The 16,226-nt window shown below is 39.2% G+C and overlaps 1 protein-coding gene across 1 annotated transcript; it reads right to left on the minus strand.

The window, feature by feature from the left end:
* Positions 1–1,987: 1,987 nt before the first annotated feature.
* LOC110304987 (olfactory receptor 2Y1B-like) lies at positions 1,988–2,920 on the minus strand. Its single transcript, XM_021176717.2, has one exon. The coding sequence runs from the start codon at positions 2,915–2,917 to the stop codon at positions 1,988–1,990; it is 930 nt and encodes a 309-aa protein (XP_021032376.2). The 5' UTR covers positions 2,918–2,920.
* Between the last annotated feature and the right edge of the window lie 13,306 nt (positions 2,921–16,226).

A 16,226-nucleotide genomic window follows, 5' to 3' on the forward strand; every position in this document is an offset into this window, starting at 1 on the left:
TTATGCTTGCCTCTCATAATCTGGTTACTTCTGGTGTTTTCTGGCCTCCCTGTCTCTGACTGGAACCTGTTCTTCCTGTGAGCCTGTGAGCCTGTGAGTCTGTGAGCCTATGATCCTGGATGTGTCAGAATACCTGGGGAGTTGAGCTGCAACTGGAGTGTGGGCTGTGTGGGTATGGATCCAGAGCATAGGCTCTGCCCTGGCAGAGGTGGAAACCAGACGGCACATGGGTCTCTGGCTGGGTGGGGAATCTTGTACCAACTGTTTTATATTGGGTTTTGCTACTTTCAAGTGATCATATTATCTTTTACTGCATGCCAAATAAATGTGTAGGGCATTAATGCTTCATTAACTGAAAGTAAGCCATGACAAAACTGCTTAAGCTTCAGTACCTTAGTCAGTGAAACTAATGAGGTTGGGAGAGGAAATATATCCATTTAAAATGGTGAGGAACTAATTGTGACAATGTACATTCTTCAGCTGAGGAACTAATTGTGACAATGTACATTCTTCAGCATAGAACTTTTGACACAAAAGATTCAAGAAATGGGAACATACTTTCACTTCATGTGAAGAACAAAAACATTCACACTGGTGGCATAATGTTTATAATACAGGAGTACGCAGCAGCCAGGGCAGAGTAGAGCAAGGAGAAGTTGTGATGTGCTTTCAGCTCATGTTTAGCTTCCCTTCATATATTCCTTTCCAAGCTCACTCCTCTATGATTAAGCTTTGACTCTCGAGGCTGTCTGGAAATACAGCTCAGTGACACAGTGACTTCCCAGCATGGTGATTCACTAGCTTCAATACCCAGGACTTGGGGAAAAATGGGATGGGAAGGGTATCCTTTCCCAGAAAAAGAGAATCATAAAGTGCAATTATATGGGTTGGATTAGGGTTGCAAAACCTGTCCCAGGAAATGTCACATAAACCTGGAGAAGTTATTTAAAAAACCTTAAAGTTTTGTTTAATCATTGATTATTAGAGAGTGTATTTAACTCTCACATTTATGTGTATAAAATATTTTAAAGACTATGTAAGTAGCAATTGGTATTAGAATTAAGATTTTTACCCAGGATGAAAGATACTGAAACTTTAAAGCTATTTACATGGATAGCTATACTTTTACTCCCATTTAAGTACATGAAAAGAAACAGGTATGGTGAAGCCTGCCCAACTCCACATCTCTTCACTATCTCATCTCTGTTGTTACTCTCTCATTCTTTTAAACCAGGTTACTCTACCCTTTCTATTCTGTTATAAAACTTTCTCAATGTTTATTGTTTTTCTGAACATTTCTATTCTCTTTTCTCTTCAATGGAAGTATCTTAACCATGGTAGCAAACAAACCATTTTGAGTAGATTTCAGTGCTTTTATTTGGTGATGCTTTACAGATTTTGTATTTTTTTAAAGCTAAATGAAATAATATTGAAAAGTTTACATGTTTGATGACCTACTTCCAGTCACAATCTCCTTTTATTTCTGCAGTAACAGGCACTAAAAGACTAGAAATGCAGAGGCAACCTGAGAACCTAAACCCTGAGGTATGAGAGGATGCTGAGCTAATTAGGAAACATTGCAGTGATCATTGTTCTGTGCTTATGGGCAAAGTGCCATCTACATGGCATACATTTGGGAATCACTGGCTTTGGAAAAGGGGTGTCATATTCAATGTACTCTTCACTCACATTCAGAAATTCCCACACATCTGTGTTATTCTCTACATGTGATGAGAATACACCATCTTCTCAAGCATTTTTGTGCAATATTTGAGATAAGTCGACTTTTACTCAATCGTGTAAGGGCCGTAGACATTAACAGAGAACAAAGTTAAAAAGATCTTGACTTCCAGCTCCCAAAGAGGAAAGCAACAAAATTCTGAGCCTGTTGTCACAGGCTATTTCTTGCTCAGTAGAACAGGGTGGACTTAAGAATATGAGAGCTGTTACAGAAAGTTGTAGTATTTCTGATTTTTTCCTAGTGCTCTTAGTCTGTGCCTCTCCCTAGCACCTTCCACAGAGCCCCCTTCACATCCTTGTTCCTAAGGGTATAGATCAGAGGATTGAGCATGGGGGTGACGATAGTATAAAAAAGGGCCACAAACTTCCCCTTGCTTTCAGAATAACTGCTCTTGGGTTGCAAGTATGTGTAAATGGCTGAGCCATAGAACAGGGAAACGACCAGGAGGTGGGACCCACATGTCCCAAAAGCTTTTCTGCGTCCAGCTGTTGACTTGACCTTTAGTACTGCTTTAGCAATGTGTCCATAGGAGCCAAGAATTAATGTTGCAGGGAAGACCAAGATTATGGCTCTGGCCACAAACATCTTGGCCTCTGTTCCTCCTGTGTCCTGGCAGGCCAACTTGAGGAAGACAGGCATCTCACAGAAGAAGTGATTCAGTCGATGTCCACAGAGTGGCATGGTCATCATGAGGCCTGTTTGAATCAGAGAGTTCAAGAAGCCTCCTACCCAGGAAGAAATAGCCAATGCCTGACAGAGAAGTGGGTGCATGATGGTTGTGTAGTGCAGTGGACGACACACAGCAGCATAGCGGTCAAAAGCCATCACCACCAGGAGCACACACTCAGTGGATCCCAGAGCAAGATATATGAACAGCTGGGCCACACACCCTCCATAGCTGATGGTCTTGTCTTGTCCATAGAGGTTGATGAGGAGCTGGGGCACGGTGCTGGTGGTGAAGCAGAGATCCAGGAAGGAGAGATTTGAGAGGAAGAAGTACATGGGGGTGTGCAGTCGAAGGTCTATTCGGGAGAGAGCAATGATGGTAGTGTTGCCAAAGATAGTTAGGGAGTAAAAAATTGAGATAAAAACAAAAAGGATAAGTTCCAGCTGAGGCCAATCTGAAAAGCCCACCAAAAAGAATCTTTCTTCTAACGTGGCATTGAAACTATCCATAATCTTGTATGTGCACAAACAACACAGGGATAACTTAGTGCCCACTATGAAGATCACGAATCTAAACAGCATTTCCTGAACCAGGCCCTTTGATTTCCATGATGCTGCTCAGTTACATCTGTTGAATAGTCTTTCTCTCATTATTATAGCGACAAGTGGATTAGTAGGACAGAGCATTTGTTTGAACTTTAGCGCTACTGCCTGCGTGTTCTAGAACTCTAGCCACGTTTATTCAATCCCTTGAATCTGATGCCTCCTTTTCTGAAAGTAGAGTTGATGTCTTGCCTCACAGAACAGATGTTTGTATCCAAATGCACTAACCTGGAAATTGTGTGTTCACAATCCAATGCAGGGCTCCTGTTTGTCTTGCTAATAGAGTGTTTGGTTTTGATTCTAAGCACTTCAAAAGTCAAGCAAAATAAATGGAAATTGAACGTGCAAAGATGCACATAGAATTCTATGGTCTTCTCTTTTGCTCTCTACAAGGCACAGAGTTTCTGTCAAATAAGTCCCAGACTAAGCAGGCAGAGATGACGCGCTTGCCCCCTTCTGCACATCTGTGGCCTTCTGCTCAGTGTATGTAGTTTTTGCACCAATCTGCAAAGCCTTGTTCACACCACTGCCACCTGATATAAAAGATGATGAGGAGTGGAGCTCTGTAATTTTAAGGGGAAATTACTTATAAAAAATTTGTTTCTCTTCATTGTGATGTATGGCATCTTTTCAATCAACTTCTCAACCCACCTTTGGACTTCACGGGAGGAGTTTTTCTCATCTCTCCAATCCAGAGTTCTTTGCATCAATATTCTCTAGATTTTTTTGCATTCAATGAAAATATTTCACACCTCTTTATTCCTCAAAAGCTCAGTTTCTGGGTACCACACAACACAGTGAGCTAAAAAAGGCATGTCACCCCTTATGGCATGCTAACATTGACATATTAGCATTTTCTATGTTACTTTTCTATGTTACTTTTTTCTATGTTACTTCTACTTTCTTCCAGGGCATGTAGAAGATGTAAATAACTTTGCTTCATGTGAAATAGTTGATTTTTCTCTTTAATATAGTTTCATAAAATATAATTGACCATGAACACACTTTGATGAATTATAAGCAGTGGGATATGCATGAAATTCCTTGTCATTAAGGGTTAATAGTTCTAGTGGTGAAAAAAATGAAATATATATAAAAAAAACTTCATCACAAAGAAAGAAATAAGTGATTGATAGAAGTCTCATCTCTGCTTAGTATGAGAACTTGTTCCAAGTTCAAACATTTCCTTTTCATTAAATCTGTGTTAGAAGGTCACTAATGGCACCATGTTGGATAAATGCTCAAAGAATGTATTTGAGTACCACAATACTGCCATCTTGGAAAAAAATGTAAATTATAAAGATACAATGTTCAAATATATGGTTCTTTAATTAACACAAGCACGATAGATTTGACGGGGATTGAATGCTTTGAGGCGTTTTTACATTTTGAGAGATGTGCTGTATTTTTATTACTTGAATATCCTACTAATATTCTCCAAAGACCATCCAACTGGACCTGCTGAACTTACTCAGCATTGTGCCCTCAACTCACAGTACTGCATTGGAGGGGTAAATCTCTCAATGAACACTGCTGTGTGAATTAATGAATTGTTCCATGCCCTGAGATTCTGTGTAAAACATCCAAATATCTCAGGCATATTTATTTTCTGTGTAATAATGAAGAATGAACACTGCCCTATTGTCATTTAGAGATAAGTTAGATGCTAACCACAGATGCTGTAGATGCTAATATCAATTATATTTATACTATCATGTAGACATTCTTAACATACTACAATTCAACAAACATCAAAATAATTATTATTTGAAAATTCCTGAATCCTCGATTCCCAAAGGATTTAACACAATGTTACCAAGAGGGACAGACATTAAGCAGCTTCCACAGTCTATGAATCAATACTGAAGAGGCAAACTTGAAATGAGGTTCAAAACCTCATCTGGACTGAGGTAGAACTGAGGGGACCATCTCACAATCATTTATAAGTAGAAACCAAAGATTGACCCTAGAGTAGTGTCCAAAGGGTCGGCATGAATAAGTATTGCCCACTTGACAAATGGATTTTAACAAATGCAAGTTAAGATTTCATAAAATGGTGGTCCAGAGCCTAAAAATACCCTCAGTTTGGGAGGAAACCCAAAGGTAATTTCTTCATGTGCAGGTTCTCAAATCAAACCTGCTGAATAAAGCCCTGAGCTAGATTAATCGTGGGGATTTTTCTCTTTGACTCATTGATATATCATGTCAACTATTTTCTGGATAAAATCTTTAGTCTTCCATTTTCTTATGAATATAGCTATGAAAAAATTGCAAGCTTTTATAGTATCCCTGACAAAATCAGACTAGGAAGTTGGCCTTGTTCAGATTTAAGATTGTAGTATTTAGATTAATGACTGATGCATGAGAGTGCTTGATACACCCCTGAGCCTACAGGCACAAACTGGTTCCAGATTTGAGTAAGTCCTTAGGTATGAAGCACTGCCATTGTGTCTGTCATAGACAGTTGGGTGTTTATTTGGAATCTGGTCTTGTATTTGGAATCTAGTGTGCAGTGAGAGTCTCAATACCATGCTGACTGTAACTTGACATCTCTTCCATCTCCACTCCACTGTCTGACTTTCATCTGCCTCACAAAGACTCATGAATGCTTCTGTTTGTGAGAAAGGGTGTGAGGTTCTGATCCCCAGGGCCCTGTGGAGAATGGTCTGATCTTCAGAACAACAGCCATGCTGTCTGATGTAAAATTCTAAGTCGCATCTGAAGCCGATGCTAGTGACTGTCAATGTCTAGTAAAGCTTACCTCCCTCTCCCTGTGCGCCTCGTACTTAGGTGCCACTTGTTGCAGCAATGACAACTTCCTATCTCTCACAGAGGTTTTCTCTACTCTTTCCTGGGCTCAGATGTGCAAGTCAGCCTCACTGTATCTATACTGTGAACTCACACATTAAAATATGCTGGGAGCCTTTTCTAACTTTCAAAATTAGATCCAAATTTCTTTACATATGAACTGATGGGTCTTTTCTATCATTTCTAGTTCTATACCTCATTGCCCAGGCAAATATTAGATTGTGGTTGCACTAGCTCAGGGACTGGGTAGCACTGAAGTTTCCTGTGGGAGTCTAGTGCCTGTGGATAAGAGGTGGGGAACACACAAATAACAAGTAACAGTCTAAGACTGAATGTGAAGGAAAATAGTTCCTTTACAATCTTGAGTGAAGGTGACAACTTAAAACTTCTATTTCACTCTGTATTGCTTAACTATTGTATTCCGTTTAAGAAGAAAATGATGTTTATCTGACATATAACCATTTCATGATGGCTTCTGTTTCCATCACATCTATTTACTATTTTCCTACAACTGCATCCCTAAATAAAAAAAATGGTGTCTGACATCAGATAGAAAGCAGAGTATTAAGTCCTCGGTGGAAGGTTGCTTTAAAACTCTGATAACAGGCCAAAGGACAGTAAGATTGACAAAGCATGCCAACATCCTACATGTGGAGCAGGTGATTTAAATGAAAACAAGTGTGTAAATTCTTTACAAGCAGCTTATAGAAAACACACCCACTTTGTTTAAGGTCAAAATTTAACCAGCTAATACCATTTCCAAAAAGGCAGGTTGTGATTTAATGTGAGCAAAGCTCGAAAGAGGATGGAGTGATCTAAAAATACCATGCTGTGAATGGAAGGGACTCTCCTGTACCTGGAAAGGCACCTGCTCACTTAGAGCTGAAGATCTGATCAGAAAAATAAAAGGGTTCTGCAGTCATTGTCGGAAACATAGCAATGTTGGAGACAGCTTCCAACCCTGATCGTTGTTCTGTATGTCTTTTAGAAGTTTATTTCTTGTACCAAATCTCTATGGGCCATACAAATAGCTCTTGATATTTATGTAATTTATTTTTGGCTACAGCAAGGTCAGTGGTTGTCTGTGTTTATCTTGCTGTGTGTTTGTGTGCATGGGCCAGTGTATCTATTCTATAATCTCCATAATTACTTTACTGGTCAGGATTTATGGTTGAAGTTCTTTTCTAACAGCATGTGTTATTACATGATTCATGCCAGTCCACTAACTTAATATTGTCAGACTGCAGTGGAACCTTACTCATACCATAACATTTAATCTTCTGTCTGAGCAAGAAGTGGGGGGGGGGGCTTTTCAGGAATTCTTTTCTGATTACCTTCACCATGCCCTGTATTTTATAATCAAATCTAAGTCCACTTCTTTTTCCTATGACACACAGGTATCTCTGTCCTCAGTATCTGGGATATGAACTTATGGTCAAACCTTTTCAGGTAACTGACTAGTCTCCTGCCCCACATGTAAAGCTACAGTAACAACCATTTTCTGATCAGGATATTGTCCCTCCTCATTAGAACCCCATCATCCCATGCTATCTCACAGGTTTTATCAGGGTGATCTTCAATACTGAGAATCACTCAAAGCAACATGATGACATTGTCAGTTTACTGCAACAAAATCATGATTTTAATCCTGCTACCTTTACTGACATGAAAGACAAAATTGACAAATTGCTTATCTTGTGTCTCTGTCTAAGGCTGGATTCCCTCTCCTTGTCTATCTTCCAGAAAGTCTTCTTAGTTTTGAAATTTGAAAATGTAATATGCTGTACATATTCAGGTAAGAGGATAGATGCCAATGGAGACTGTCAATAATAAAACACCCTGTTTAATAAATTTAACGTTTTTATGTGCTCCAACCAGGAAGGTGGAGAGTAGGACCCAGTGCCCATTGCCATTAAATTTTTGACTGTGAATCCTTAGCATCTCATTCAATCATTACTCACCTAGAGCTCCAAGAGAGAACCATTTCATTTACAGCCTTTGATTCTGTTGGCTTGTGAGACACATTTGCAGTCTGTATCTAGAGTGGTTCAAGGTAGACTTATTTCTTTGATGTACTGCTACCCCTTTTATGGGGTAGAGTTCTTGGGTCAGGGCTCCTGTCCTGGAGAGGGCATGATTGACCTAGAAAGTAGAGGTACACCCCGTGTACCCAATGTTTATCCTAGCTAACAGAGACCAGGCAGGACCTGGTGCTTTATCAGAGAACCTTTGGACTTTAAGGCTATCTACACTTATCCTGACTCTCAGAGTATGAACACCTCAGTTCTGTCCTGGGGGCATTGTCTGTTCCTCCTGGCAAAAACATTGTTAATCAAGAATGGCCTTGGAGACCTCTGTGCCCCAAAGTGGCAATTATGTTCAGCTGGCAGACTCTCTGATGTGTCCTACAGGTCTACCTATACTCTATGCTGCATTCAAACTAAACAGCTCTATTCAGCATGCTCACAACACACCTTATTCACTCTCCAGACTCTGCATATTGAGATCTTCATATTTCCTCTGCTTTGACCCAAGTCCTATCAATAGTCAGACTGAATTCCACATCTCATTTGGAATTTGACAGCACATCTCTTTCTATGGACTCCTCAGAACAACACTTTGATTCTTCCCTGTGTGTGACCATGAGCCAACTAAACATTTACTTCCTTGATGAAAAGCTTGAAATGAAATACACAGTATTTTATGTCACCACCAATATTTAATGTATTATTGTTCCTTATTTTATCATGTTTTATCCACAATAATCTGATCTGAAAAATCATTTTTTCTGCAGCAATGCAGACTCAGGCAGAAAATGGGAGATTTTTAAAGGGGCCCATGGACAACCAAGGCACTGAGAACACTGCTCTCAACAAGTTCTAAGCCTTGTTTGTTTTTGTTTCTTGAGACTTTGCCATCTCTGCAAAGAGGAAAACCCTAAATGAGGGAAAGTCTCTCTTCTAAAGGGAAGATGGGCCTTCAGCTCTAGTGATGGCTGTCCTTGAAGACTATGGTTGTCCAAGTTTTTCTGGTGAAGCCCCTTTATTGATAACCATGTGATCTCTCAGGTAACTCAGCTCATCAAGTACAAATACATATTTCTGTCTGTATAAGAAGGCTTTCTTCTCTGCCTTGATTTGGATTGAGTAGTAACTTTACAAAAGATCACTAAATACTGCAGTATAGGAAAAATTCGTTTCCTTTAGTGGAATCTCACTGGTTAAACAAACTATGCTTAAGGCAGCCCCATGGCCAGCAGGAGATGACCAAACAAAGTGAACTCAGTGGCATTTTGGGCTTTATTTTATTTATTTATTTTTTAAATCTTACCAGATTTTTTTTACAGGATTTCTCTAGAGGTGTGTGTGTGTGTGTGTGTGTGTGTGCGCACACACACACACGCTCACACATGTTTATTTTGCTGGTTAATTTGTTTATTTAATTTCCTATTGAGAGAGAGAGAAATAAAGAGTGTGAATTTGGGTGGTTGAGAGGATGTGGGAGGAGTTTCAGGGAGGAGAAACTCTGGTTAGAATACCCTATGAAAAAAATCTATTTTTAATAAAAACAAAACCCTTTGCAGTAGATGTCCGCAAATACAAAGAACCACAGCCATTCAACATGCAGAGACTAAGAGACTCTGAAGAGCTCAGCTCTACGTGGGACATTTATATTAGGCCATCTCCCACAAAGCTCAGATATCATTGCAGGAGAAGGTTTATAAAGATTAAAAGAGCCACAGGCAGTGGATACCTGCAGTGAAATAGTATCTTTTAGGCATAACAGGGTTATTGTACACATGTAGTCATATTGGCCGCGGTCACATGCTCACTAAACATCACATTGGCCAAAACTCCAGCATGGAAGCGGGAGAGTTCATGAAGCACGACTCCTAGCTGAGGAGCTATTGACAATTGATGATTGTTGGTGGAGCAAAGGTCAGTTTCCCTCAAGGGTATGTTTCTGGAGAGTCACCACGTGCTCTCACACATGCCATAAAGGCAGTCAAGTAGACAGAGTAGGTTTAAAAACAAAGCACATGAAATTGGAAAGGAAAGATGTAAGGTGGTAGGGGAGAAGCTGGAGGGGACGTTAAGGGGAAAGTTTATCAAAACACATTATACACATATATGAGTTCTTAAACAATAGAAAGAAATTTTAAAAAGTCAGTAAATCTTTGATAGCAAAAATTTCAGGAGCAGCAAACATCTTCAACAAAATTATAGAAGAAAACTTCCCAAATCTAAAGAAAGAGATGCCCATGAACATACAAGAAGCCTACAGAACTCCAAATAGACTGGACCAGAAAAGAAATACCACCCGACACATAATAATCAGAACAACAGATGCTCTAAATAAAGATAGAATACTAAAAGCAGTAAGAGAAAAAGGCCAAGTAACATATAAAGGCAAGCCTATCAGAATTACACCAGATTTTTCACCAGAGACTATGAAAGCCAGAAGATCCTGGACGGATGTTATACAGACACTAAAAGAACACAAATTCCAGCCCAGGCTACTATACCCAGCCAAACTCTCAATTAACATAGATGGAGAAACCAAAGTATTCCACGACAAAACCAAATTCACACATTATCTCTCCACGAATCCAGCCCTTCAAAGGATAATAACAGAAAAAAACCAATACAAGGACAGGAACCACGCCCTAGAAACAACAAGAAGGTAATCCCTCAACAAACCTAAAAGAAGACAGCCACAAGAACAGAATGCCAACTTTAACAACAAAAATAACATGAAACAACAATTACTTTTCCTTAATATCTCTTAATATCAATGGACTCAACTCCCCGATAAAAAGACATAGACTAACAAACTGGCTACACAAACAAGACCCAACATTTTGCTGCTTACAGGAAACTCATCTCAGAGAAAAAGATAGACACTACCTCAGAATGAAAGGCTGGAAAACAATTTTCCAAGCAAATGGTATGAAGAAACAAGCTGGAGTAGCCATTCTAATATCTGATAAGATTGACTTCCAACCCAAAGTCATTAAAAAAGACAGGGAGGGACACTTCATACTCATCAAAGGTAAAATCCTCCAAGAGGAACTATCAATCCTGAATATCTATGCTCCAAATACAAAGGCAGCCACATTCATTAAAGAAACTTTAGTAAATCTCAAAGCACACATTGCACCTCATACAATAATAGTGGGAGACTTCAACACACCACTTTCACCAATGGACAGATCATGGAAACAGAAACTAAACAGGGACACAGAGAAACTAAGAGAAATTATGAATCAAATGGATCTGGCAGATATCTACAGAACATTCTATCCTAAAACAAAAGGATATACCTTCTTCTCAGCACCTCATGGTACCTTCTCCAAAATTGACCACATAATTGGTCACAAAACAGGCCTCAACAGATACAAAAATATTGAAATTGTCCCATGCATCCTATCAGATCACCATGGACTAAGGCTGATCTTCAATAACAAAATAAATAATAGAAAGCCAACCTTCACGTGGAAACTGAACAACACTCTTCTCAATGATACCTTGGTCAAGGAAGGAATAAAGAAAGAAATTAAGGACTTTTTAGAGTTCAATGAAAATGAAGCCACAACATACCCAAACTTATGGGACGCAATGAAAGCATTTCTAAGAGGAAAACTCATAGCTCTGAGTGCCTCCAAAAGGAAACTAGAGAGAGCACACATTAGCAGCTTGACAACATACCTAAAAGCACTAGAACAAAAGGAAGCAAATTCACCCAAGAGGAGTAGACGGCAGGAAATAATCAAACTCAGGGGCGAAATCAACCAAGTGGAAACAAGAAAAACTATTCAAAGAATCAACCAATCAAGGAGCTGGTTCTTTGAGAAAATCAACAAGATAGATAAACCCTTAGCCAGACTCACTAGAGGGCACAGGGAAAGCATCCTAATTAACAAAATCAGAAATGAAAAAGGAGACATAACAACAGATCCTGAAGACATCCAAAACACCATCAGATCCTTCTACCAAAGGCTATACTCAACAAAACTGGAGAACCTGGATGAAATGGAGAAGTTCCTAGACAGATACCAGGTACCAAAGTTGAATCAAGATCAGGTTAATGATCTAAACAGCCCTATATCCCCCAAAGAAATAGAAGCAGTCATTAATAGTCTCCCAACTAAAAAAAGCCCAGGACCAGATGGGTTTAGTGCAGAGTTCTATCAGACCTTCAAAGAAGATCTAATCCCAGTTCTTCACAAACTATTCCACAAAATAGAAACAGAAGGTACTCTACCCAACTCATTCTATGAAGCCACAATTACTCTGATACCTAAACCACAAAAAGACCCAACAAAGATAGAAAACTTCAGACCAATATCCCTTATGAATATTGATGCAAAAATCCTCAATAAAGTTCTTGCTAACCGAATCCAAGAACACATCAAAACAATCATCCATCCTGACCAAGTAGGTTTCATCCCAGGAATGCAGGGATGGTTCAATATACGGAAATCCATCAACGTAATCCAGAATATAAACAAACTCAAAGACAAAAACCACATGGTCATCTCGTTAGATGCGGAAAAAGCATTTGACAAGATCCAACACCCATTCATGATAAAAGTCTTGGAAAGATCAGGAATTCAAGGCCCATACCTAAACATGATAAAAGCAATCTACAGCAAACCAGTAGCCAACATCAAAGTAAATGGTGAGAAGCTTGAAGCAATCCCTCTAAAATCAGGGACTAGACAAGGCTGTCCACTTTCTCCATACCTATTCAACATTGTACTTGAAGTCCTAGCCAGAGCAATTCGACAACAAAAGGAGATCAAAGGGATACAAATTGGAAAAGATGAAGTCAAAATATCACTTTTTGCAGATGATATGATAGTATATCTAAGTGACCCTAAAAATTCCACCAGAGAACTCCTAAGCCTGATAAACAGCTTCGGCGAAGTAGCTGGATATAAAATTAACTCAAACAAATCAATGGCCTTTCTCTACACAAAGAATAAACAGGCCGAGAAAGAAATTAGGGAAACAACACCCTTTTTAATAGTCACAAATAATATAAAATATCTTGGCGTGACTCTAACTAAGGAAGTAAAAGATCTGTATAATAAAAACTTCAAGTCTCTGAAGAAAGAAATTATAGAAGATCTCAGAAGATGGAAAGATCTCCCATGCTCATGGATTGGCAGGATCAACATTGTAAAAATGGCTATCTTGCCAAAAGCAATCTACAGATTCAATGCAATCCCCATCAAAATTCCAAATCAATTCTTCAACGAATTAGAAATTGCAATCTGCAAATTCATCTGGAATAACAAAAAACCTAGGATAGCAAAAACTCTTCTCAAGGATAAAAGAACCTCTGGTGGAATCACCATGCCGGACCTAAAGCTTTACTACAGAGCAATTGTGATAAAAACTGCATGGTACTGGTATAGCGACAGACAAATAGACCAATGGAATAGAATTGAAGACCCAGAAATGAACCCACACACCTACGGTCACTTGATCTTCGACAAGGGAGCTAAAAACATCCAGTGGAAGAAAGACAGCATTTTCAACAAATGGTGCTGGCACAACTGGTTGTTAACATGTAGAAGAATGCGAATCGATCCATTCCTATCTCCTTGTACTAAGGTCAAGTCTAAGTGGATCAAGGAACTTCACATAAAACCAGAGACACTGAAACTTATAGAGGAGAAAGTGGGGAAAAGCCTTGAAGATATGGGCACAGGGGAAAAATTCCTGAATAGAACAGTAATGGCTTGTGCTGTAAGATCGAGAATTGACAAGTGGGACCTCATGAAACTGCAAAGCTTCTGCAAGGCTAAAGACACCATCAATAAGACAAAAAAACCACCAACAGATTGGGAAAGGATCTTCACCTATCCTAAATCAGATAAGGGACTAATATCCAATATATATAAAGAACTCAAGAAGGCGGACTCCAGAAAGTCAAATAACCCCATTAAAAAATGGGGCTCAGAACTGAACAAAGAATTCTCACCTGAGGAATACCGAATGGCAGAGAAGCACCTGAAAAAATGTTCAACATCCTTAATCATCAGGGAACTGCAAATCAAAACAACCCTGAGATTCCACCTCACACCAGTCAGAATGGCTAAGATCAAAAATTCAGGTGACAGCAGATGCTGGCGAGGATGTGGAGAAAGAGGAACACTCCTCCATTGTTGGTGGGATTGCAAGCTTGTACAACCACTCTGGAAATCAGTCTGGCGGTTCCTCAGAAAATTGGACATAGTACTACCGGAGGATCCAGCAATACCTCTCCTGGGCATATATCCAGAAGATGTCCCAACCGGTAAAAAGGACACATGCTCCACTATGTTCATAGCAGCCCTATTTATAATAGCCAGAAGCTGGAAAGGACCCAGATGTCCCTCAACAGAGGAATGGATACAGAAATTATGGTACATTTACACAATGGCGTACTACTCAGCTATTAAAAAGAATGAATTTATGAAATTCCTAGCCAAATGGATGGACCTGGAGGGCATCATCTTGAGTGAAGTAACACAATCACAAAAGAATTCACACAATATGTATTCACTGATAAGTGGATATTAGCCCAAAACTTAGGATACCCAAGATATGAGATACAATTTGCTAAACGCATGAAACTCAAGAAGAATGAAGACCAAAGTGTGGACACTGTGCCCCTTCTTAGAATTGGGAACAAAACACCCAGGGAAGGAGTTACAGAGACAAAGTTCGTAGCTGTGATGAAAGGATGGACCATTTAGAGACTGCCGTATCCAGGGATCCATCCCATAATCAGCTTCTAAACGCTGACACCATTGCATACACTAGCAAGATTTTGCTGAAAGGACCCAAATATAGCTGTCTCTTGTGAGACGATGCCTGGGCCTAGCAAACACAGGAGTGGATGTTCACAGTCAGCTATTGGATGTATCACAGGGCTCCCAATGGAGAAGCTAGAGAAAGTACCCAAGGAGCTAACGGGATCTGCAACCCTATTGTTGGAACAACATGATGTACTAACCAGAACCCTGGAGCTCTTGTCTCTAGCTGCATATGTATCGAAAGATGGCCTAGTCGGCCATCAATGGATAAGAGGCCCATTGGACTTGCAAACTTTATATGCCCCAATATATGGGAATGCCAGGGCCATAAGAATGGAAATGGGTGGGTAGGGAAGTTGGGGGCGCTATGGGGGACTTTTGGGATAGCATTGGAAATGTAATTGAGGAAAATATGTAATAAAAATATTTAAAAAATACATAAAAAAATTTCGGGAGCAAATGGAGTTATTGTTATAAGTGTTATCCTTGAGCATTCCCGACTTCAAAATATTTTGCCCTATATGTGGTGAAACCATTAGACATGGCATTGGAAGTTCTCAACCAAAAGTCAGGGAACATACATAGACCTGAATCAACTTTCTGTGGCTAGACTCTGTAGCATGGTATGTTCCTGGCCATGCATTGTAACCCATCTCAATCCCTATCAGATACGACAGCTCTGCTACCAGCATGACATCTTGTTCTATTTCCTTATCTAAATACCTCGTGGATCTTGAATGGGACTTTATAATCTCCTCTTAAACACCCCAAAGATTATCCAACTCCAGAAAATTACTGGTTGGCTTCACCTGTCCTGATATAAACAATAATACCTAAAATATTACAGTACATTGGACAACAGTGGTTGACAGCATTTAATTGCACATTTCAAGACAGCTACTTGAGATGATTATGATTGTTTTCAGAATAAAGAATAATAAATGCTTGAGGTGACAGACATGCCAATTAGCCAAAGCAATCATTGTATACATCGAATACACTATTTAAGCATTATGCCACACTCCAAAACTACTAAAGGAGTTAGGACTAGGCTATCTCAAAATATAAAATAAAATAGAAATAAAATAAAAAAAACAAAAACATTTTATTGGCATATAATGATTGAAGCTGAAATGATGTGAGAAAATGCATTTTTAGGCATGCCTATGTAGTCTGGCTTTCCCTGCAATCAGGAAGCCATGATGACTTTGACTTAGTCACCAAGACTTGTAATGAAGGATTGTAATGAATCTGAATAAACAAGCCAACTAAAGTAATCCTCATCTTAAGCTTGCTTTTATACTTACAGTATGTCTCTTAGTGAAATCTCTAGAATTTACTACTCTGGAAGAGATCTATTTGGTTGCCAGTCTTTTATAAATTATTTGTTCTTTTTCTGAAAAGTGTAAAAACAACTTGTTTCAGCATTTTTTCTTGGAAAGTTACTCTCCTGTAAAGCTCTTCATGTATACATAAATTAATAAAACGTGTACGCTTTTTTTTTCTTGACAATCAGCTTTGTATGAATTTGTTTATTCTACTCAGCCAAGGAACCCAAATAAGAACCAAGAGTTGGCCTCGGGAAATCACTCCCTTCAA

This window comes from Mus caroli, unplaced genomic scaffold (assembly GCF_978045245.1).
Source record: "Mus caroli unplaced genomic scaffold, Mus_caroli_1 scaffold_13, whole genome shotgun sequence".
Classification (NCBI taxonomy): Eukaryota; Metazoa; Chordata; class Mammalia; order Rodentia; family Muridae; genus Mus; species Mus caroli.

Coding starts and splice junctions, on each gene's coding strand:
- LOC110304987 (XM_021176717.2), bottom strand. CDS start 2,917: ATGGATAGTTTCAATGCCACGTTAGAAGAAAGATTCTTTTTGGTGGGC.